This window comes from Salvelinus alpinus, chromosome 5, assembly GCF_045679555.1.
Source record: "Salvelinus alpinus chromosome 5, SLU_Salpinus.1, whole genome shotgun sequence".
In the NCBI taxonomy this organism is placed as follows: domain Eukaryota; kingdom Metazoa; phylum Chordata; class Actinopteri; order Salmoniformes; family Salmonidae; genus Salvelinus; species Salvelinus alpinus.
In genome coordinates, this window is record NC_092090.1 from 66,871,118 (window position 1) to 66,896,102 (window position 24,985).

Below are 24,985 nucleotides of genomic sequence, written 5' to 3' on the forward strand. Positions count from 1 at the left end.
ATTAACAGAACATGCAAATTGAGGATGAAACCATGTGCCGCCCTTCTTACCGAATTCTGATGTGCACTTTGAACATGTTAGAATAGCTGTCCACATTTACTTTTCCTCAGCCAACAAGATGAGTAACGAACAGCAGAATCACTAGCCTATGTCAATCTACTATCACCCATAGCAGACAAGTGTACCTATTCTATTGGTCAGCTTGTCAACGAAGAAAAAGCCTATTCCAAACCGACTCTGGGACAGTTGTGGGACGATAGATCCCAAATTCATACAACTAGGCTACATAAAAAACAACGTTAAAAGGCATGACTCAGAGCCTCCCGGGTGGCGCAGTGGTCTAGGGCACTGCATCGCAGCGCTAGCTGCGCCACCAGAGTCTCTGGGTTCGCGCCCAGGCTCTGTCGCAGCCGGCCGCGACCGGGAGGTCCGTGGGGCGACGCACAATTGGCCTAGCTTCGTCCGGGTTAGGGAGGGTTTGGCCGGTAGGGATATCCTTGTCTCATCGCGCTCCAGCGACTCCTGTGGCGGGCCGGGCGCAGTGCGCGCTAACCGAGGGGGCCAGGTGCACGGTGTTTCCTCCGACACATTGGTGCGGCTGGCTTCCGGGTTGGAGGCGCGCTGTGTTAAAGAAGCAGTGCGGCTTGGTTGGGTTGTGCTTCGGAGGACGCATGGCTTTCGACCTTCGTCTCTCCCGAGCCCGTACGGGAGTTGTAGCGATGAGACAAGATAGTAATTACTAGCGATTGGATACCACGAAAATTGGGGAGAAAAGGGGGTAAATTTTAAAATATTTTTTTTTTTAAAGAAGAAAAAAATTATTTAAAAAAAGAAGAAAGAAAAAGGCATGCAACAGATCAGAACTTGTAGCTTAAAATGTTGATAGAAATAATAGTCTTCGCATTATAAGCGCAACAATGCACACAAGGCAGCAGTCTACGCGGGATTGTTCGTTCCATAATGCAATTAGCAGAAAAACACATTTGTCAAAAGGGCACGGAACATTAGAGCGGTTTCATGTGACAGAGAGGTAAATAACTATTTGAAATTTAGAAAGAGGTGAGATCTAATAGGCAAAAACTAGCACGGGTTGCTAATATGACTTGGGTTGTGCCTTTGGCTACTGGACAATGAAAGAAAGTTGATATAAAATAATTGCCTCCACAAATATGATCTGATTTTGGCTAGGCTACTTTAAAGCAAGGTAAGACATGCCTCATATGTATAAAAATGTTCAGGTTTCAAACAATGAAGTATATGTTTTCAAAATGCATACTGCTTCCAGCTCATTGCAAAGTGGTGTGTGACGCGCCGATGAAGCCTGCCTTCCCGCTGCCTATGTATTTGCTGTTTGAGTGGCTCTCGCAGTGTCTGACAGATGTTTTGCTCAAAGGCTCTGTATCTGTATGCTGTACACGTGTGATAAATAAAATACATTGCAAATATACGTTACACGCCGCAATTTAATTCCACAAGATTATGTTAAATGAACCTACCTAAAATGAACCTATAAGCATGACCAGTCAAATGTATTTCCATCGACTGGTATGTCCATCAATGAATAGGAAAAAAACATTATTTCGCAATTCGATTTTTTCTTCTTCTCCCGGACAATTGGCCAGCAGCAATTGTATTTATCGGCTTTTCAAAACAAACAAAAAATTGCCCAAAAGACAGCTAATACCGGTTAAAAAAAAAACTGAAGTTTTTACTATTTCTCTGTCTTTCTCCATCCGTTTCTTCTTTCTTTCTTTCTCTCTTTTTTTCTTTAACTCTGTCCCTGTCCTCTCCTCTGTGTTGTCCCTGACTTGTGAGCTCCTCCTCTGCTCTGGGCAGGGACAGAGAGGTACGGAGAGGGGGACAGACAGATGGACACAGAGAGAGGGACAGAGATATGGATAGACAGGGGGGACAGAGAGGTACAGACAGATAGACAGAGAGGGACAGGGAAGTAGCTCCTGACTCTGCCCTTCCTGACACATGGCACGTGCAAGTCAGCACGCACACACACACACAGCCCAGCTGGGAGGGAGAGGTCTGCCTGCCTGCCCCACTCCACCACTCCTCACAAAGAGAAGGGGAGAAAGGAGGAGAGAAGGGAGGCCAGGGCGGAGCCACCAAAAACACTCCAGCACCAGCAGAGGGGGAGGAAAGTGAAGGAGGAATAGTGTTTTTGAAAGACTGGTCTTTGTGGGAAAGACTTGGGACTGAACGAAAAATAGAGGGAAATATGAGGAGGCAAGAAACAGGTGGAGGGAAGAGGGTGGAGAGGGGGGGGGAGAGAAAGGGTGAAAGGGTTTAAAGTAGTAGTGGAAATAATACCCTTACATACTGTAGTTGACAAGACAGTAGAATTGATAGCAGATGATGTCACTAGTGCGATGAGGTTATACTGTTTAAATCAGTAGTAACTTTCAGTTGGAACACTTTGGGGAGGAGTCTGTCTACAACCCATCCATCAAAGACACACAGACAGACAACAAACAGTACAGCAGTACAGGGAGGGAAAATATTAGAGAATAAAACTACGGTGCAACAACGTAACACCTAGGGGGAGGGCTACACTGTGAGCGAAATAGAGAGAGGGGGGAGAGATAAAGAGAAGGCGAGAGAGAGAGGGCTAGAGAGGGAGAGGGGGCTAGAGAGAGAAATATATAGAAAGGGGGTTAAAGGGAACGAATAGGGAGAGAACCTTCCCCAGCCCCTGCACGGCGGTGTGTTGCTAACATTAGCTCCCCATATGTTCAAGTCAAGTGCAGCCCGTTTTAAAAGGTCCAGCGATATCCTTGCCTGTAGCACTGCAGAGAACCTATAGCATCAATCGCCTTGCTCTGTGTCATGCTTTACATCAACTACTACATACCCTACATATCCAATAACCATGACGTGTGTTGTAAACAAACATTTTCAAGCCACTTGAGGCCATACTGTATCGCCTATACGTTTGTAGCCTACACTCGTAGAAAAAAAAGGTGCTATCTAGAACCTAAAAGGGTTCTTCGGCTGTCCCCTTAAGAGAACCTTTTGAAGAACCCTTTTAGTTCCAGGTAGAACCTTTTTAGTTCCATGTATAACCGTTTCCACAGAGGGTTCAACATGGAACCCACGAGATTTCTACCTGAAACCCAAACGTGTTCCACCTGGAACCAAAAAAGGTACTCCTATGGGGACAGTTGAAGAACCCTTTTGGACCCCTTCATTTTCTAAGAGTTTAGCCGATTGGATCCATGTGTTTTCACACCAGACTCCAATACTGTATCATGAAAACTCAAAACAGACCTACAGGGATAACTTCTAAATCCTGTCATATAGTCATGGTTTGGCGGAGAAAGGTTGTGGATTGGCTGGATTCATTACAGTACTATACACACAGAGTTGGTTCCCAGTCTCCGAGAGAGAGCAGCCAGCAGAGAGGTGAGAATTTAAGACATGACACAACAGCCTCCTACTCCTCCCTCCATTCATTTTTCATTAACCGTGGCAGGCAGCGGTGCTCGGCCGCTCAGCCATTCTATCCTCCAGGAGAAACCAGACGCCATCCGGCACGGACGAGAGCCACAACACTTCAACCACACAGGGCACCGCCAATGATCCATGCCAGGACTTAAGCCAAGCCACGGGCACTCAGTCAGCCCCACAGACAGGACCCGTGAGGGGGAAGAAACATGACTGGGAACTGGGACGAGCGTCTGTTATAGAGCATTAATTAGAAAAGACACATTACAAGAGAGCTGCTGATGACAGTCAATCCCTTCTTGACATTTGAGTGGTCCCTGGAGTCTGCATCGGGGGAGGTGAATTAGTGGGTGAATACAGAATCTGAATCAAAATGTCATTTAGGATCCCATTGGGGCTCAATATGTTTCCTGCACATCTCGGTCGGTGAGTAATATGGGGAGACAGTCACTTGATTTGAAGTGGTTTGCATAACGGTTTGATGATTTCTGAGTAATAATTCTCGAATATCTGACGTAACCAATGGAAACGTAACCATGAGGAATGATTGTTCGTTGTGCTCGACAGGTTTCGTTCTTAAGAAGTTGCGGGCTGTCATCTATAGGACACAAGTGCATTGAGACTCATAACGGAAGGCACTGACACTTGGTCAATCACATTCAACAATCGGCTCGATTTGTGTTCAATTCCTCTACACGTGGGCACTATAAAACCCCACCTCCTCAATCCAACAAACAGTAGATGGACATGACATTTGGCAACAGGCATCAGGACCATGATTACGTTTCCATGCACAGTAATAATTCGATATTAAACTGATTATGGCAGTGGGCAGACAATACAATAGTCATGCAAACAACTTACTCTGCTTATCTAAAAATGTCAAAATCGAAGTAAGCATACGCCGATTAAAACACCTGGTTTTCTGAGCAATCTTTCGAATTATTAGGACATGTAAACACCTTAAATCGGTGTTCCAGGGGTGTATTTGATCTGCGCATGTGTTAGCACCAGCCGAGAGAGCCTCCCTCTTTTGCGCGAATGAAGTGAGTTCAGAACAACTGAATGTATGAAGTGAGTTCAGAACAACTAAATGTATGAAGTGAGTTCAGAACAACTGAATGTATGAAGTGAGTTCAGAACAACTGAATGTATGAAGTGAGTTCAGAACAACTGGATGCATGAAGTGAGTTCAGAACAACTGAATGTATGAAGTGAGTTCAGAACAACTGAATGTATGAAGTGAGTTCAGAACAACTGAATGAATGAAGTGAGTTCAGAACAACTGAATGTATGAAGTGAGTTCAGAACAACTGAATGTATGAAGTGAGTTCAGAACAACTGAATGTATGAAGTGAGTTCAGAACAACTGAATGTATGAAGTGAGTTCAGAACAACTGAATGTATGAAGTGAGTTCAGAACAACTGAATGTATGAAGTGAGTTCAGAACAACTGAATGTATGAAGTGAGTTCAGAACAACTGAATGTATGAAGTGAGTTCAGAACAACTGAATGTATGAAGTGAGTTCAGAACAACTGAATGAATGAAGTGAGTTCAGAACAACTGAATGTATGAAGTGAGTTCAGAACAACTGAATGTATGAAGTGAGTTCAGAACAACTGAATGTATGAAGTGAGTTCAGAACAACTGAATGTATGAAGTGAGTCCAGAACAACTGAATGTATGAAGTGAGTTCAGAACAACTGAATGTATGAAGTGAGTTCAGAACAACTGAATGTATGAAGTGAGTTCAGAACAACTGAATGTATGAAGTGAGTTCAGAACAACTGAATGTATGAAGTGAGTTCAGAACAACTGAATGTATGAAGTGAGTTCAGAACAACTGAATGTATGAAGTGAGTTCAGAACAACTGAATGTATGAAGTGAGTTCAGAACAACTGAATGTATGAAGTGAGTTCAGAACAACTGAATGTATGAAGTGAATGAATGAAGTGAGTTCAGAACAACTGAATGTATGAAGTGAGTTCAGAACAACTGAATGTATGAAGTGAGTTCAGAACAACTGAATGTATGAAGTGAGTTCAGAACAACTGAATGAATGAAGTGAGTTCAGAACAACTGAATGTATGAAGTGAGTTCAGAACAACTGAATGTATGAAGTGAGTTCAGAACAACTGAATGTATGAAGTGAGTTCAGAACAACTGAATGTATGAAGTGAGTTCAGAACAACTGAATGTATGAAGTGAGTTCAGAACAACTGAATGAATGAAGTGAGTTCAGAACAACTGAATGTATGAAGTGAGTTCAGAACAACTGAATGTATGAAGTGAGTTCAGAACAACTGAATGTATGAAGTGAGTTCAGAACAACTGAATGTATGAAGTGAGTCCAGAACAACTGAATGTATGAAGTGAGTTCAGAACAACTGAATGTATGAAGTGAGTTCAGAACAACTGAATGTATGAAGTGAGTTCAGAACAACTGAATGTATGAAGTGAGTTCAGAACAACTGAATGTATGAAGTGAGTTCAGAACAACTGAATGTATGAAGTGAGTTCAGAACAACTGAATGTATGAAGTGAGTTCAGAACAACTGAATGTATGAAGTGAGTTCAGAACAACTGAATGTATGAAGTGAGTTCAGAACAACTGAATGTATGAAGTGAATGAATGAAGTGAGTTCAGAACAACTGAATGTATGAAGTGAGTTCAGAACAACTGAATGTATGAAGTGAGTTCAGAACAACTGAATGTATGAAGTGAGTTCAGAACAACTGAATGAATGAAGTGAGTTCAGAACAACTGAATGTATGAAGTGAGTTCAGAACAACTGAATGTATGAAGTGAGTTCAGAACAACTGAATGTATGAAGTGAGTTCAGAACAACTGAATGTATGAAGTGAGTTCAGAACAACTGAATGAATGAAGTGAGTTCAGAACAACTGAATGTATGAAGTGAGTTCAGAACAACTGAATGTATGAAGTGAGTTCAGAACAACTGAATGCATGAAGTGAGTTCAGAACAACTGAATGAATGAAGTGAGTTCAGAACAACTGAATGTATGAAGTGAGTTCAGAACAACTGAATGTATGAAGTGAGTTCAGAACAACTGAATGCATGAAGTGAGTTCAGAACAACTGAATGTATGAAGTGAGTTCAGAACAACTGAATGCATGAAGTGAGTTCAGAACAACTGAATGTATGAAGTGAGTTCAGAACAACTGAATGTATGAAGTGAGTTCAGAACAACTGAATGAATGAAGTGAGTTCAGAACAACTGAATGTATGAAGTGAGTTCAGAACAACTGAATGTATGAAGTGAGTTCAGAACAACTGAATGTATGAAGTGAGTTCAGAACAACTGAATGTATGAAGTGAGTTCAGAACAACTGAATGTATGAAGTGAGTTCAGAACAACTGAATGTATGAAGTGAGTTCAGAACAACTGAATGAATGAAGTGAGTTCAGAACAACTGAATGTATGAAGTGAGTTCAGAACAACTGAATGTATGAAGTGAGTTCAGAACAACTGAATGTATGAAGTGAGTTCAGAACAACTGAATGAATGAAGTGAGTTCAGAACAACTGAATGTATGAAGTGAGTTCAGAACAACTGAATGTATGAAGTGAGTTCAGAACAACTGAATGTATGAAGTGAGTTCAGAACAACTGAATGTATGAAGTGAGTTCAGAACAACTGAATGTATGAAGTGAGTTCAGAACAACTGAATGTATGAAGTGAGTTCAGAACAACTGAATGTATGAAGTGAGTTCAGAACAACTGAATGTATGAAGTGAGTTCAGAACAACTGAATGTATGAAGTGAGTTCAGAACAACTGAATGTATGAAGTGAGTTCAGAACAACTGAATGTATGAAGTGAGTTCAGAACAACTGAATGTATGAAGTGAGTTCAGAACAACTGAATGAATGAAGTGAGTTCAGAACAACTGAATGTATGAAGTGAGTTCAGAACAACTGAATGAATGAAGTGAGTTCAGAACAACTGAATGTATGAAGTGAGTTCAGAACAACTGAATGTATGAAGTGAGTTCAGAACAACTGAATGTATGAAGTGAGTTCAGAACAACTGAATGTATGAAGTGAGTTCAGAACAACTGAATGTATGAAGTGAGTTCAGAACAACTGAATGTATGAAGTGAGTTCAGAACAACTGAATGTATGAAGTGAGTTCAGAACAACTGAATGAATGAAGTGAGTTCAGAACAACTGAATGTATGAAGTGAGTTCAGAACAACTGAATGTATGAAGTGAGTTCAGAACAACTGAATGTATGAAGTGAGTTCAGAACAACTGAATGTATGAAGTGAGTTCAGAACAACTGAATGAATGAAGTGAGTTCAGAACAACTGAATGTATGAAGTGAGTTCAGAACAACTGAATGTATGAAGTGAGTTCAGAACAACTGAATGTATGAAGTGAGTTCAGAACAACTGAATGTATGAAGTGAGTTCAGAACAACTGAATGAATGAAGTGAGTTCAGAACAACTGAATGTATGAAGTGAGTTCAGAACAACTGAATGCATGAAGTGAGTTCAGAACAACTGAATGAATGAAGTGAGTTCAGAACAACTGAATGCATGAAGTGAGTTCAGAACAACTGAATGTATGAAGTGAGTTCAGAACAACTGAATGCATGAAGTGAGTTCAGAACAACTGAATGCATGAAGTGAGTTCAGAACAACTGAATGCATGAAGTGAGTTCAGAACAACTGAATGAATGAAGTGAGTTCAGAACAACTGAATGTATGAAGTGAGTTCAGAACAACTGAATGAATGAAGTGAGTTCAGAACAACTGAATGAATGAAGTGAGTTCAGAACAACTGAATGTATGAAGTGAGTTCAGAACAACTGAATGTATGAAGTGAGTTCAGAACAACTGAATGTATGAAGTGAGTTCAGAACAACTGAATGCATGAAGTGAGTTCAGAACAACTGAATGAATGAAGTGAGTTCAGAACAACTGAATGTATGAAGTGAGTTCAGAACAACTGAATGAATGAAGTGAGTTCAGAACAACTGAATGAATGAAGTGAGTTCAGAACAACTGAATGTATGAAGTGAGTTCAGAACAACTGAATGTATGAAGTGAGTTCAGAACAACTGAATGTATGAAGTGAGTTCAGAACAACTGAATGTATGAAGTGAGTTCAGAACAACTGAATGTATGAAGTGAGTTCAGAACAACTGAATGTATGAAGTGAGTTCAGAACAACTGGATGCATGAAGTGAGTTCAGAACAACTGGATGCATGAAGTGAGTTCAGAACAACTGAATGAATGAAGTGAGTTCAGAACAACTGAATGAATGAAGTGAGTTCAGAACAACTGAATGCATGAAGTGAGTTCAGAACAACTGAATGTATGAAGTGAGTTCAGAACAACTGAATGAATGAAGTGAGTTCAGAACAACTGAATGTATGAAGTGAGTTCAGAACAACTGAATGTATGAAGTGAGTTCAGAACAACTGAATGTATGAAGTGAGTTCAGAACAACTGAATGTATGAAGTGAGTTCAGAACAACTGAATGTATGAAGTGAGTTCAGAACAACTGAATGAATGAAGTGAGTTCAGAACAACTGAATGTATGAAGTGAGTTCAGAACAACTGAATGTATGAAGTGAGTTCAGAACAACTGAATGTATGAAGTGAGTTCAGAACAACTGAATGAATGAAGTGAGTTCAGAACAACTGAATGTATGAAGTGAGTTCAGAACAACTGAATGTATGAAGTGAGTTCAGAACAACTGAATGTATGAAGTGAGTTCAGAACAACTGAATGTATGAAGTGAGTTCAGAACAACTGAATGTATGAAGTGAGTTCAGAACAACTGAATGTATGAAGTGAGTTCAGAACAACTGAATGTATGAAGTGAGTTCAGAACAACTGAATGTATGAAGTGAGTTCAGAACAACTGAATGTATGAAGTGAGTTCAGAACAACTGAATGTATGAAGTGAGTTCAGAACAACTGAATGTATGAAGTGAGTTCAGAACAACTGAATGTATGAAGTGAGTTCAGAACAACTGAATGTATGAAGTGAGTTCAGAACAACTGAATGTATGAAGTGAGTTCAGAACAACTGAATGTATGAAGTGAGTTCAGAACAACTGAATGAATGAAGTGAGTTCAGAACAACTGAATGTATGAAGTGAGTTCAGAACAACTGAATGTATGAAGTGAGTTCAGAACAACTGAATGTATGAAGTGAGTTCAGAACAACTGAATGTATGAAGTGAGTTCAGAACAACTGAATGTATGAAGTGAGTTCAGAACAACTGAATGAATGAAGTGAGGTCAGAACAACTGAATGTATGAAGTGAGTTCAGAACAACTGAATGTATGAAGTGAGTTCAGAACAACTGAATGTATGAAGTGAGTTCAGAACAACTGAATGTATGAAGTGAGTTCAGAACAACTGAATGTATGAAGTGAGTTCAGAACAACTGAATGTATGAAATGAGTTCAGAAAAACTGAATGTATGAAGTGAGTTCAGAACAACTGAATGTATGAAGTGAGTTCAGAACAACTGAATGTATGAAGTGAGTTCAGAACAACTGAATGAATGAAGTGAGTTCAGAACAACTGAATGTATGAAGTGAGTTCAGAACAACTGAATGTATGAAGTGAGTTCAGAACAACTGAATGTATGAAGTGAGTTCAGAACAACTGAATGTATGAAGTGAGTTCAGAACAACTGAATGTATGAAGTGAGTTCAGAACAACTGAATGTATGAAATGAGTTCAGAAAAACTGAATGTATGCGTCTTAGAAGTAGTTTTCACATACAAACTTTATATGTCCGAACTCAGAATCAAATACGCTTCCCAAAAATAACATGGTCGCTGTAGTGGAACGTTTATTTTTGATTGAGCGATTTTCTGCATTTATCAGAGTCCCATCAGGTAGCCTGATTTCAGATATGTCCATGTAAACAGGATTATTGGGGAAATAGATTTTTTTTTTTTTGCAAAGCATGTTAATGTTTAAATTGAACTATTATATTAATCTGATCATCCACAGTAATCGCATTATTGTGTGCATGTAACCGTATTCAGTGACAGGTCAACAACGACAAAAAGACCCTGAATGTAACTAACCTGGAACACCGCACGCCTTCTGTAAATACTACACCTACAGACACTGCTACCCCCCCCCCCCCCCCCATGCACACATGCAACCCATCTCGTCACAGCTCAAATTACAGTGATGTCATCTGCCACTCACTGTTACCACATAAACTAGGTCACGGTTAACCCTTTCTAATCTAATCGAGGGTGGGGATTCCACAACATGGCTGTGTTCCAAATGGCACCTTATTCCTTACATAGCTAGTGTTTGACTAGGGCCCATAGGAGTAGGTTGTCATTTGGGACACAGCACGGTTCAACCAAACCTGCTAGCGCTGTACTTTCCATTTGTAATCAGAAACACAATGACTAATTCATGTCTTTGCTCCATCTACCTTTCCGGTAAACAGTCTACGTGTATTTGCGCATGGTGCAAGTGCACATTTGATGATTGAAAAGGAAATAACTGCGTATGAAGAGAAGAGAAATCACGCCAGCACAGTCTGTTGTAACCGCTCACGTTGCTCTAGTGTTTCCTGAAGAGCTACTACTAGAGCTGAAACTAAATGTTAGAAAACAGCAGTGTATACTTAAAATGTATACATCATATATAGAGTTGAAGTTGGAAGTTTACATACACCTGAGTCAAATACATTTATACTCAGTTTTTCACAATTCCTGACATTTAATCCTAGTACAAATTCCGTCTTAGGTCAGTTAGGATCACCACTTTATTTTAAGAATGTGAAATGTCAGAATAATAGTAGAGAGAATGATTTATTTCATCACGTTCCCAGTGGGTCAGAAGTTTACATGCACTCAATTAGTATTTGGTAGCATTGCCTTTACATTGTTTAACTTGGGTCAAACGTTTCGGGTAGCCTTCCACAAGCTTCCCACAATAAGTTGGGTGGATTTTGGCCCATTCCTCCCGACAGAGCTGGTGTAACTGAGTCAGGTTTGTAGGCCTCCTTGCTAGCACACGCTGTTTCAGTTCTGCCCACAAATGTTATATAGGATTGATGTCAGGGCTTTGTGATGGCCACTCCAATACCTTGACTTTGTTGTCCTTAAGCCATTTTGCCACAACTTTGGAGGTATGCTTGGGGTCAATGTCCATTTGGAAGACCCATTTGCGACCAAGCTTTAACTTCCTGACTGATGTCTTGAGATGTTGCTTCAATACATCCACATCATTTTCCTTTCTCATGATGCCATCTATTTTGTGAAGTGCACCAGACCATCCTGCAGCAAAGCACCCCCACAACATGATGCTGCCACCCCTGTGCTTCACGGTTGGGATGGTGTTCTTTGGCTTGCAAGCATCTCCCTTTTTCCTCCAAACATAACGATGGTCATTATGGCCAAACAGTTCTATTTTTGTTTCATCAGACCAGAGGACATTTCTCCAAAAAGTACGATCTTTGTCCCCATGTGCAGTTGCAAACCGTAGTCTGGCTTTTTTATGCCGGTTTTGGAGCAGTGGCTTCTTCCTTGCTGAGCAGCATTTCAGGTTATGTCGATATAGGCACAGTCAACTTAGTGTATGTAAACTTCTGACCCACTGGAATTGTGATACAGTGAATTATAAGTGAACTAATCTGTCTGTAAACAATTGTTGGAAAATTACTTGTCATGCACTAAATAGATGTCCTAACCGATTTGCCAAAACTATAGTTTGTTAACAAGAAATTTGTGGAATGGTTGAAAAACGATTTTTAATGAGTCCAACTTAAGTGTATGTAAACTTCCGACTTCAACTATATATATATATTTGTATATTGTATGTGTACACTGGAGAATTAAAGAGTGAAAACTTGATTTTTATAGAGTGCTTCTTCAACAGGGCGTTGTTTGTGTGGATGTATGAGCCAGTCTTGACTATTTTCCAGAATGATGCTTGAATCATGACAACAACAGATGGTGACCAACAGCCTTAGCTGATGAGAAGTATGTGTCAGCACTTGGACCTTAGTAAGTTCACTGAGTTCAAAAGTAGCATGACAACCAATTCCCTGACTGTCTGAACATGTATAACTGAAACCGTGAAGATCATTAGCGCAACAAGAAAAGCCTACGGCTAAATTTGAATCTACTTCCTCATATTCAACTGATCATCAACATGCCAAAACTCAACTTTGACAACCAATCTTACAATGAAAGAATCCATTCAAAAACAAGACATACGTCAGAATACTGGACATTGATTAGCTATGCCAGTCTCTATAAATAGATTGCCAGTTCAGCGACAGCATGGATGAAATCCTCCGTCTGAACCCATAGCTCAGAGATTCACCTCGTATATAAACACACAAGCGTGCCACGACTTGGCAGACCAGAGAACAGCAGCGCGCCAGCACTTAGAGGCCACGTGCTAGAGGTTACTATAGTATACACACACACACACACACACACACACACACACACACACACACACACACACACACACACACACACACACACACACACACACACACACACACACACACACACACACACACACACACACACACAGCCAGATAAACATGTGCGCATGCGTGTCTGTCTGACCCACTAACTTTTACTCCCTCGGCTGACTTCTGAACTCTGAGAGCTCCCCGGCGGCTCCTGAACCTGTGGGTACGGTTCCACCTCCTCTCCTCCTTCTCTCATCCTCCTCCTCTCGCTGGCCGCCTCTCTCATCACATGCCTGGATCTGCCGCCAATTGCCGCCCAGCCCGGGACGCTTTAAACCCGGCCCAGCCTCGCCGCCTGCCAGTTAATCACAACAACCTAGCACAAAACGCAGCCGCCAGATAAAGCCTGCGCTCTGAGCTAGCAGCCAGCTAGAGGGGGAAGATAACTAACTAACTACACACTGCACCGCGCTACAGTATAAGTCTGTTCTCACGCCTGCCTTTAAAGGCCTCTCCTCTCCTGTGAGATGGAGCTCAGACAACTCTGAACACAAACCACACGTGGTCACCGGCGTGAGCGCCAACAGACAGATGACATGTGGATGTCTATTTACTGTCTGTCTGTTTGTTGATCAAGGGCTAGTGTAAAGCTCCCTGATATAAGTGCACGCGTACACACACACACACACACACACACACACACACACACACACACACACACACACACACACACACACACACACACACACACACACACACACACACACACACACACACACACACACACACACACACACACACACACCGGTTTCTGCAGCACTATATGCCCTTCCTCCCTTCTAATGTCTGCAAGCCTCCAACTACTCTTCTCTCTTTTAAACCAAGACAAACAGAACAGACACACGGGGAAATCGCAGACAGATGACAGCCCAGTCAGTGTATCTGTCAGTGCCCCCTCCCCCCCACTGCAGTAACACGAGGACTGAAGCCCTCCAATCCCACTAATAACCCAGAAACACAGCACATAATACGCCGTCTGAAAGAGTAGCTCTGTCTCCACGGTATCTGCCCCAGGTGGAGTCTTCCTCTTACCTCTGTTGCCAGACTGGGCTTTACCGACCAGGCTTTACTGTAGTCCTCAATATGTCCCACCTTTCCAGCCATTCAGGAGAGTGAGAAAGGGAGGAGAGAGAGAGAGGGAGGGAGGGAGAGAAATGGGGGGAGAATAACAATCAATCGAACAATGCGACAAGAGCTTTCCAAAGAGACGTGTCAATTCAGACAACATGAGCGCCTAAAGAATACCCCGTCTATATGATCCCCTTCTCATATTCTCTCCTCCTGACAGGGAAGGACCCTAACACGTATCACTTCTATTTGCCTTCAAATGGCAAACCAAGCCGGCGCTTCCCCACTGCTATGAGCGAGTGTGAGAGACGGTGAGAGAGCAAGGATTCTATTTTAATGATGGAATTATGTAATGCATCATGAACGAGGAGGATAGCCTCTATTCACGATTGTAGCAATGTGCCTTTTGAATATCACCATGACAACATATACATATACAATATTTCTGTAAATGGTCATGCATTATAACGTCTTTATAATTCATATACATTATTTGTGTATAGATTACTGTCAATACGATGATAATAACACGTTTAAAGAATCAACTACAATACACTACAAAGGGGTTGTAACAGTAACAGCAGTAATAATTGAAGTCCTGAAATAATGAACACAGAATAGCAGCAGTGTACATTGGATATGCCCCTCTAACCACTTCTAGCTGTTTAGAGTGCCGGCAGTGTTTTGTCTCCAGCTAACCCTCCTGGTCTCTCCACCCCCCTCTCCTCTATCTCAAATAAACCCCACAGACTCCCCTCTCTCTCTCCCGGCTCTCTGTGTCCCTGTCCGGCATTCTGCCTGGTAATTAATATTTACCCAGTGTGCCAATCTGTCTTGGTGTGCTGCTCTCTCTCTCCGTCGGATGGCCGTATCCCCATCAGAAGACTCGAGCTCCCTCTCGTCTAACCTCTACTATCACTCTCTCTCTCGCTCTCTCTAGTCTGTGCTCCAACCCATTCAGGAAGCCATCTTGTGTTTTTAATCCTGTTTTACATTAGCCCTAGTACACACACATTCTCTCCCTCCCTCCCTCCCTCCCTCTCTCTCTCCCTTCCTCCCTCCCTCCCTCCCTCCCTCCCTCGTTCCCCTATGTTAATAGGTCTACCACACACACACACACACGAGTGAGGATTTTTTTCCAAATCCAGCCTATGTGATCGTTTTCACTGCTGCTCTACGCACTACCTCCCCCCATTCCTTCTCCTTTCTTTAAACCCCCCTCCTCTCTTTCTCAGTCTTTCCATCGAGTAAAACTAACTGCACTCGTGATGTGAATACTCCCCCCCACCCCCTCTTCAACAATACACTCGCATGAACACACGCACACACACGGCCGGCGAAACGTCACGCTACACACCGCACACAAAGAGAGTCAAGCAACCAATCAGCGGCCAGCCTGAGCTCTGCTGCTAGGGTGAAAGAGAGAGAGAGCGAGAGAGCGAGAGAGAGGGAGGGGGGTCTGTGTATGCTTGCTTGCACATGCAGCCATATATCGAGTTAGTGAGAATAACACAGAGAAAGAGAGAGAATGAGAGAGATAGACGGAAGGTGGACTGGGGGATGGGACCTCTCTATGGCTGTCAATTATCTCCTTGAGCTCGGCTTCCCTAAACAATGCCTCTGGTATGTGGTATAGCTGAAGACCATCTGTGTCAGGGCTGCCTGCAATAACTGGACTGGACTACAGTGCACACACACTCACGGACACACGCACGCAGGCACGCACACACACACACTCTCTCTCTCTCTCTCTCTCTGTGTACCGGGGAACAGACACTTACATAGCACCACAGCCATTTAAACATGCTGACTCAAGATCCACACACACTGACGTAATATAGCAAACATTTCTGAATTGTGCAAATTTATGGAAATTTGTAAAAACGTAACACAAGGTAGAATATGAAACATATTTTTGTACCGTGTGAACACTTTTGTGTTGCACAGGTCATTGACAAAAGTTCAAATAAAATTAAAGTAAACACACTGCCTAATTTGTATCATTCTGATAGACTAAATAACCCCCAAGGTTGTACAATAAAATAACTTCCCCTCCATTCTGAGTTGTTCTCTTTTAGGAAACTGACACTACGAGATGAACATACCGATCATATTTAGGAGGTCTGGGGGGGGGGGGGGGGGGTTTGTTTATGTCGGTTTAAAGGGAGCGAGATCTGCTAGTACCGTCTCAGACGCAGGTAAAATATGCTCCCGATTTAGCTTTCACTGACACTAGTAATGTGCCTCTGAATGCCAGCCAACTATTGAACAAAGTTGTATCTGGGGTTGGCCGTTGTAATTTCCAAGCTTCACAGAGTGCCAGGCAACTGTAGCGACGATGTATATGGGCTTACCTGGATTCATTGTTGTTAGTTACACAGGTTTACTGACAATCTCTTTTGAGAGAAGTGTAAAAACATTTTAAACAGCCATTTAGTCAAAGAAAAAGCTCAAATCACAAAAATAAAGAGAACGAGTTCATGTTGAAGACAGAGAGAGAGAGAGAACGACAGAGAGAGAGAGAACGACAGAGAGAGAGAGAGAACGACAGAGAGAGAGAGAGAACGACAGAGAGAGGGAGAACGACAGAGAGAGGGAGAACGACAGAGAGAGAGAGTGGTAGTAAAGCAAGCAGCCAGTCAGTGACACAGCGTTTGTGATGCCTGTCTGAGCCTCAGCCTCTTATATGGCTGGCGTGGAAATTCCCTGCTCTGACGTCACTCAGAGTGTGTGTGTGTGTGTGTGTGTGTGTGTGTGTGTGTGTGTGTGTGTGTGTGTGTGTGTGCATGTGTGTGCGTAAAGGGGTGTGTTTGTAGTAAGCGGTACAGCAAGAGCGGCTGCGCAGCGTGTTTGTGTTATGGGTGGCGACCGAGCACCGTCATTGTACCTGCCGGCGTGCCGTGGTTCCGTCGTGTGGCACGCCTAAATTATCGCTCCAACATGGGTGATACAAATATCTGTAATAAAGTCTGTTAGCCTCGACTCAGACACGCGACTCTAACGCCTGAAGTTTGTGGACTACTCTGCCTTACGTAGTGTAGTCTATATCTCCAACTCACCTCAATACTCAGCACTGACTGATCTGATTACACTGCACCTGGCCTCCCCAGACAGCCCTCCCCATTTTCTCTCACACACACACACACACACACACACACACACACACACACACACACACACACACACACACACACACACACACACACACACACACACACACACACACACACACACACACATTTACGTTTGAGTCATTTAGCAGACGCTTTTATCCAGAGTGACTTACAGTTAGTACATTCATCTCACGATAGCTAAGTGGGAGAACCGCATATCTCAGTCATAGTAGATATATTTTTCATCAATAAATGTGCTATCAGCAAAGTCAGTGCTAGCACACGCACACACACCCACACACACAAAATCCCATCTGCTCAATGACATTACTGTAATCCTGTTGTATAAATAAACCCCCCCAACTCAATCTCAGCTAATTCCCACGTACTCTGTATGTCAGTCTCCCTCACCGCCACAAATGACAGATTATTGCCTGGTAACCAGGACGTCACCATCCTCCCTAACAACTTTGGTTACAACAAATTAAACAAGTGAAGCAAGAATGAGTGGTGTTCAGTCTGGTGTAACCAGGCTACCAACCCGGCAACCCTCCAATACTCTCCTTACTCACCCAGACCTGTGACAACCCACTCCCACTCCCACTCCCCTCTAGACTAGGACAAGAATCAGGGGGAGGGAGACTCATTACAACCACTTTAACAATGAGTTGTAAAAATCAGCAACTCACAGTGAGGAGGGTAGGGGGAGGAGTGGAAAGAGGTGGCCGGCTGTAATTACAACACTATTAACAGTATTAATTAACTAGCACTCTGACTTCCCAACCCCGTCCCCTCTGTCCTCTCCTTCTCCCCTCCTTTCCTCTACTTTCCTGTGATGTCCTTGTCCTGTTCTCCATTCCTCTCCTCTCCTCCTGTCCTCTCTAAATGACCTACCTGGCTTATTTAGCCTCGGGCTAAATACAAATGGCAGTAGACATATAAACACCATATGCATCTTTAAAGATAGAGTAATGTACACAAGGCTATACTAGTCTTGTGTGGCTGTCCTTCCAAATGATACGCCTCCTGTGACTAAGGCAATAGAGGTGTAAACACCATGAGATGTGTGGCCAGACCTCGTGTCTGGAGAGGAGAATAACGGATGGAGATGATGGGATGTGGTTGCCAAGGCGATGGGGACACAGCTGGTGGACCCACACAGGGGCCAGAGAGGACAGAAGAGGAGAGGGGGATGTGAGGAGAGGGAGATGTTCAACCTCTGCTCAATATAGTTCACCTAAAGAGCACAGCTACAGCTTCCTCTCTCTGTCTATCCTACTCACTGCTGGACTAACCAATACAATCTTACACTGTAAATACAGTTGAAGTCGGAAGTTTACATACACCTCAGCCAAATAGATTCAAACTAAATTTTTCACAATTCCTGACATTTAATCCTAGTAAAAATTCCCTGTCTTAGGTCAGTTAGGATCACCACTTTATTTAAGAATGTGAAATGTCAGAATAATAGTAGAGAGATTTATTTATTTTATTTTATGTGATTGAGGTCAGGGATTTGTGACGGCCACTCCAATACCTTGACTTTGTTGTCCTTAAGCCATTTTGCCACAACTTTGGAAGTATGCTTGGGGTCATTGTCAATTTGGATGACCCATTTGCGACCAAGCTTTAACTTCCTGACTGATGTCTTGAGATGTTGCTTCAATATATCCACATCATTTTCCTTTCTCATGATACCATCTATTTTATGAAGTGCACCAGTCCCTCCTGCAGCAAAGCACCCCCACAACATGATGCTTCCACCCCCGTGCTTCACGGTTGGGATGGTGTTCTTCGGCTTGCAAGCCTCCCCCCTTTTTCCTCCAAACATAACGATGGTCATTATGGCCAAACAGTTCTATTTTTGTTTCATCAGACCAGAGGACATTTCTCCAAAAAGTACCATCTTTGTCCAAATGTGCAGTTGAAAAATGTTGTCTGGCATTTTTATGGTGGTTTTGGAGCAGTGGCTTCTTCCTTGCTGAGCGGCCTTTCAGGTTATGTCGATATAGGAGTCGTTTTACTGTGGATATAGATACCTTTGTACGTGTTTCCTCCAACATCTTCACAAGGTCCTTTGCTGTTGTTCTGGTATTGATTTGCACTTTTCGCACCAAAGTATCTCTAGGAGACAGAACGCGTCTCCTTCCTGAGCGGTATGACGGCTGCGTGGTCCTATGGTGTTTATACTTGTGTACTATTGTGTGTACAGATGAACGTGGTACCTTCAGGCGTTTGGAAATTGCTCCCAAGGATGAACCAGACTTGTTTCTTTTGATTTTCCCATGATGTCAAGCAAAGAGGCACTTGGTTTGAAGGTAGGCTTTGAAATACATCCACAGGTACACCTCCAATTGACTCAAATTATGTCAATTAGCCTATCAGAAGCTTCTAAAGCCATGACAATTTTCTGGAATTTTCCATGCTGTTTAAAGGCACAGTCAACTTAGTGTATGTAAACTTCTGACCCACTGGAATTGGGATACAGTGAATTATAAGTGAAATAATCTGTCTGTAAACAATTGTTGGAAAAATTACTTGTGTCATGCACAAAGTAGATGTCCTAACCGACTTGCCAAAACTACAGTTTGTTAACAAGAAATTTGTGGAATGGTTGAAAAATGAGTTTTAATGAATCAAACCTAAGTGCATGTAAACTTCCGACTTCAACTGTATATACTGAACAGAAATATAAACGCATCATGTAAAGTGTTGGTCCCATGTTTCATGAGCTGACATAAAAGATCTCACAAATTGTCCTTGCACACAAAAAGTTTATTTCTCTAAAATGTTGTGCACAAATTTCTTTACATGCCTATTAGTGAGCATTTCTCCTTTACCAAGATAATCCATCCACCTGACAGGTGTGGCATATCAAGAAGCTGACTAAACAGTAGCATCATTACACTGGGGCACTTTGTGCTGGGGACAATAAAAGGCCACTCTAAAATGTGCAGTTTTGACACACAATGCCACAGATGTCTCAAGTTTTGAGGGAGCGTGCAATTGGCATGTTGACTGCAGGAATGTCCACCAGAGCTGGTTTCAGAGAATTGAATGTTCATTTCTCTACCATAAGCCGCCTCCAACGTCATTTTAAGGAATTTGGTAGTACGTGTAACCAGTCTCAGAACCGCAGACCACGTGTAACCGCAGACCACGTGTAACCTCGCCAGACAGGGACCTCCACATCCGGCTTCTTAACGTGCAGGATAGTCTAAGACCAGACACCCGGACAGCTGATGAAACTATAGGTTTGCACAACCGAAGAATTTCTGCACAGACTGTGAGAAACCATTTCAGGGAAGCTCATCTGCATGCTCGTCATCCTCACCAGGATCTTGACCTGACTGCAGTTCGGTGTCGAAACTGACTTCAGTGGGCAAATGCTCACCGTCGATGGCCACTGGCACGCTGGAGAAGTGTGCTCTTTACGGATGAATCCCGGTTTCAACTTCACCGATGGCAGACATCGTGTATGGCTTCATGTGGGCGAGCGGTTTGCTGATGTCAACGTTGTGAACAGAGTGCCCCATGGTGGCGGTGGTGGTGGTGGTGGTGGGGTTATGGTATGAGCAGGTATAAGCTACGGACAACGAACACAATTGCATTTTATCAATGGCAATTTAAATGAACAGAGATACCGTAATGAGATCCTGAGGCCATTGTCGTTACAGTCATCCACCACCATCATCACGTTTCAGCATGATAATGCACAGCCCCATGTCGCAAGGATCTGTACACAATTCCTGGAAGCTGAAAATGTCCCAGTTCTTCCATGGACTGCATACTCACCAGACATGTCACCTATTGAGCATGATTGGGATGGATCGACGTGTTCGACAGCGTGTTCCACTTCCCGTCAATATCCAGCAACTTCGCACAGCCATTGAAGAGGAGTGGGACGACATTCCACAGGCCACAATCAACAGCCTGATCAACTCTATGCGAAGGAGATGTGTCACGCTGCATGAGGCAAATGGTGGTCACACCAGATATTGACTGGTTTTCTGATCCACGCCCCTACTTTTTTTTGAAGGTATCTGTGACCAACAGATTCATATCTGTATTCCCAGTCATGTGAAATCCACAGATTAAGGCCGAATGAATTGATTTCAATTGACTGATTTCCTCATATGAACTGTAACTCAGTAAAACCTTTGAAATTGTTGCCTGTTGCGTTTATATTTTTGTTCAGTGTAGTTTGTGTTATGTCATGGCCTTATAGTCTAATGCTTAAAACACACATATGTACACAAACACACATGTACACAAACACACATGTGCACATACATGTACGCACATACAATCACCCACCCTTTTTCCCTGTGAGGGGATTGTCAGGTTCAGACAGACAAGACATTATTAGTCACATATCATCTATAACTCTGATCTCGCTAATCACACAGTTTCCAGGGTGCAATGGTCTGTTTCTATGAGACAATCACCATCAATATTACATACAGACGTGCTCAAATTTGTTGGTACTCCTCCACAAAAAACAAAGAATGCACAATTTTCTCTGAAATAACTTGAAACTGACAAAAGTAATTGGCATCCACCATTGGTTATTCCATATTTAATAGAAATCAGACTTTGCTTTAGATTTTTTTGTTCAACATAATATTGTAAATAATAAAACAAATGAAAATGGCATGGACAAAAACTATGAGCCCCTTAACCTAATATTTTGTTGCACAACCTTTAGAGGCAATCACTGCAATCAAATGTTTTCTGTGGCTCTCAATGAGACTTCTGCACCTGTTAACAGGTAGTTTGGCCCACTCTTCCTGAGCAAACCGCTCCAGCTGTCTGAGGTTTGACGGGTGGCAAGTTTCAGCTCTTTCAATAGATGTTCGATAGGATTCAGATCAGGACTCATAGAAGGCCACTTCAGAATAGTCTAATGTTTTGTTCCTATCCATTCTTGGGTGCTTTTAGCTGTGTGTTTTGGGTCATTATCCTGTTGGAGGACCCATGACCTGCAACTGAGACTGTAACGTTGTGCGCTAAGAGTCGGGAAGCAAGTTCAGGGAGTGAGTGTTTTAATAAAATAAACGGAACATAATACAAAACATGAAACGCTAACAGCACACAGACATGAAACACCTGGGGAAGGAACCAAAGGGAGTGACATATATAGGGAAGGAGACGCAGGACGCCAACCAAAGGGACGATCTCGGGATCAGGAGCGGACCGGTCACACCTGCTGATGCGCGGGAACCTGTCGCCGGCTGGGGCGCGGGAACCTGACAGACCGGCTGAGGCAGGGGAGCTTGGCGATCCGGCTGAGGCATGGGAGCCTGACAAGCCGGGGGAAGCAGGGGAACCTGGTGATCCGGCTGAGGCATGAGAGCCTGACGAGCTGGGGGAAGCAGGGGAACCTGGTGATCCGGCTGAGGCATGAGAGCCTGACGAGCCGGGCGAAGCAGGGGAACCTGGTGATCCGGCTGAGGCATGAGAGCCTGACGAGCCGGAGGAAGCAGGGGAGCCTGGAGATCTGTCTCAGGGATGAGAGCCTGTAGCGGCTCCCGGACCCGACGTCATTCCCACCGAAACAAAAAAAACACTCCCTGATGCTTCCTTTAGGTGAGGCGTCATTCTGTAACGTTGTGCGCTGAGAGTCGGGAAGCAAGTTCAGGGAGTGAGTATTTTAATAAAATAAACGGAACATAATACAAAACAAGAAACGCTAACAGCACACAGACATGGAACTGAAACAGAAACACCTGGGGAAGGAACCAAAGGGAGTGACATATATAGGGAAGGTAATCAGGGAAGTGATAGAGTCCAGGTGAACGTTACGATGGTGACAGGTGTGCGCCATAACGAGCAGCCTGGTGACCTAGAGGCCGGAGAGGGAGCACACGTGACAGAGAGAGAGTTTTCTGACACTGGGCAGCACGTTTCACTCCAGAATGCCTTGATAGTCTTGAGATTTCATTGTGCCCTGCACAGATTCAAGGCACCCGGTGTCAGGCGCAGCAAAGCAGCCCCAAAACATAACCCAGCCTCCATGTTTCACTGTAGGTATGGTGTTCTTTTCTTTGAAATCTTCCTTTTTTCCCGTCTGTGAACATAGAGCTGATGTGACTTGCCAAAAAGCTCCAGTTTTGACTCAGCATTTTAGCAAATTCCAGTCTGGCTTTATGTTTTTCTTTCAAAAGTGGAGTCGTCCTGGGTCTTTTTCCATGGAGCCCACTTTCGCTCAAAAAGTGACGGATGGTACGATCAGAAACTGACATACCTTCATCTTGGAGTTCAGCTTGTATCTCTTTGGCAGTTATCCTTGGTTCTTTTTCTACCATTCGCACTCTCCTTCTGTTCAATCTGGGGTCGATTTTCCTCTTGCGGCCGCACCCAGGGAGGTTGGCTACAGTTCCATGAACCTTAAACTTCTTAATAATATTTACAACTGTTGTCACAGGAACATCAAGCTGCTTGGAGATGGTCTTGTAGCCTTTACCTTTACCATGCTTGTCTATTATTTCCTTTCTGATCTACTCAGACAAATCTCTCCTTTGCTTTCTCTGGTCCATATTCAGTGTGGTGCACACAATGATACCAAACAGCACGGTGACTACTTTTCTCCATTTAAATAGGCTGAATGACTGATTTACAAGATTGGAGACATGTGTGATACTAATTAAATAAACTAATTAGCCTGAAATATTACTATAATCCAATTATTTCTTATATTTTCTAAGGAGTACCAACAAATGTGTCCAGGCCATTTTAGAATATCTTTGTTGAATAGGCAATAATTCATCTCTTTTCACAGCTTCTTTGCTTTATTCTATGACATACCAAAGGCATGCAAATATACATGACAAAATAGCTTTTAATTTCATCACTTTTCAGGAAGAAATAAGCATTATTTCAACGAGCTGTAAGGGTGCCAACAAATTTGAGCACGTCTGTATATACTGTTTGTCTGACTTTTAACTAGACCTAAACTCAGCAAAAAAAGAAACATCCCTTTTTCAGGACCCTGTCTTTCAAAGATAATTTGTAAAAAAACAAATAACTTCACAGATCTTCATTGTAAAGGGTTTCAACACTGTTTCCCATGCTTGTTCAATGAACCATTAACAATGAATGAACATGCACCTGTGGTACGGTCATTAAGACTAGAGGTCGAACGATTATGATTTTTCAACGCCGATACCGATACCGATTATTGGAGGACCAAAAAAAGCCGATACCAATTAATCGGCCGGTTTTTAAAATGTATTTGTAATAATGACAATTACAACAATACTGAATGAACACTTATTTTAACTTAATATAATACAATGAAATCAATTTAGCCTCAAATAAATAATGAAACATGTTCAATTTGGTTTAAATAATGCAAAAACAAAGTGTTGGAGAAGAAAGTAAAAGTGCAATATGTGCCATGTAAGAAAGCTAACGTTTAAGTTCCTTGCTCAGAACATGAGAACATATGAAAGCTGGTGGTTCCTTTTAACATGAGTCTTCAATATTCCCAGGTAAGAAGTTTTAGGTTGTAGTTATTATAGGAATTATAGGACTATTTCTCTCTATACGATTTGTATTTCATATACCTTTGACTATTGGATGTTCTTATAGGCACTTTAGTATTGCCAGTGTAACAGTATAGCTTCCATCCCTCTCCTCGCCGCTACCTGGGCTCGAAACAGGAACACATCGACAACAGCCACCCTCGAAGCAGCATTACCCATGCAGAGCAAGGGGAACAACTACTCCAAGTCTCAGAGCGAGTGACGTTTGAAACGCTATTAGCGCGCACCCCGCTAACTAGCTAACTAGAACAGGGCTCCGGGCAGCCGAGCGGAAATGGAGGAAAA

The 24,985-nt window shown here is 42.7% G+C and overlaps 1 protein-coding gene across 3 annotated transcripts in view; it reads right to left on the reverse strand.

Annotated features, from left to right (window-relative positions):
• LOC139576581 (methylcytosine dioxygenase TET3-like) overlaps positions 1-24,985 on the reverse strand; it is a 66,812-nt gene that overhangs the window by 34,054 nt on the left and 7,773 nt on the right. The window contains exons 1-2 of one of the 3 annotated variants that reach the window (XM_071402832.1): positions 14,857-15,055; positions 14,005-14,064 (exon numbers count right to left, since the gene is read on the reverse strand). The exons of 1 other annotated variant lie outside the window; for it this stretch is intronic. Coding sequence is in view for 1 of the 2 variants with exons in the window: in XM_071402830.1 (XP_071258931.1) it covers positions 14,005-14,064 (60 nt within the window). In the remaining variant the exon portion in view is untranslated. Of the gene's footprint in view, positions 1-14,004; positions 14,065-14,856; positions 15,056-24,985 lie in introns of those variants that run through there. One more of the 3 variants, XM_071402830.1, reaches the window with a different exon arrangement.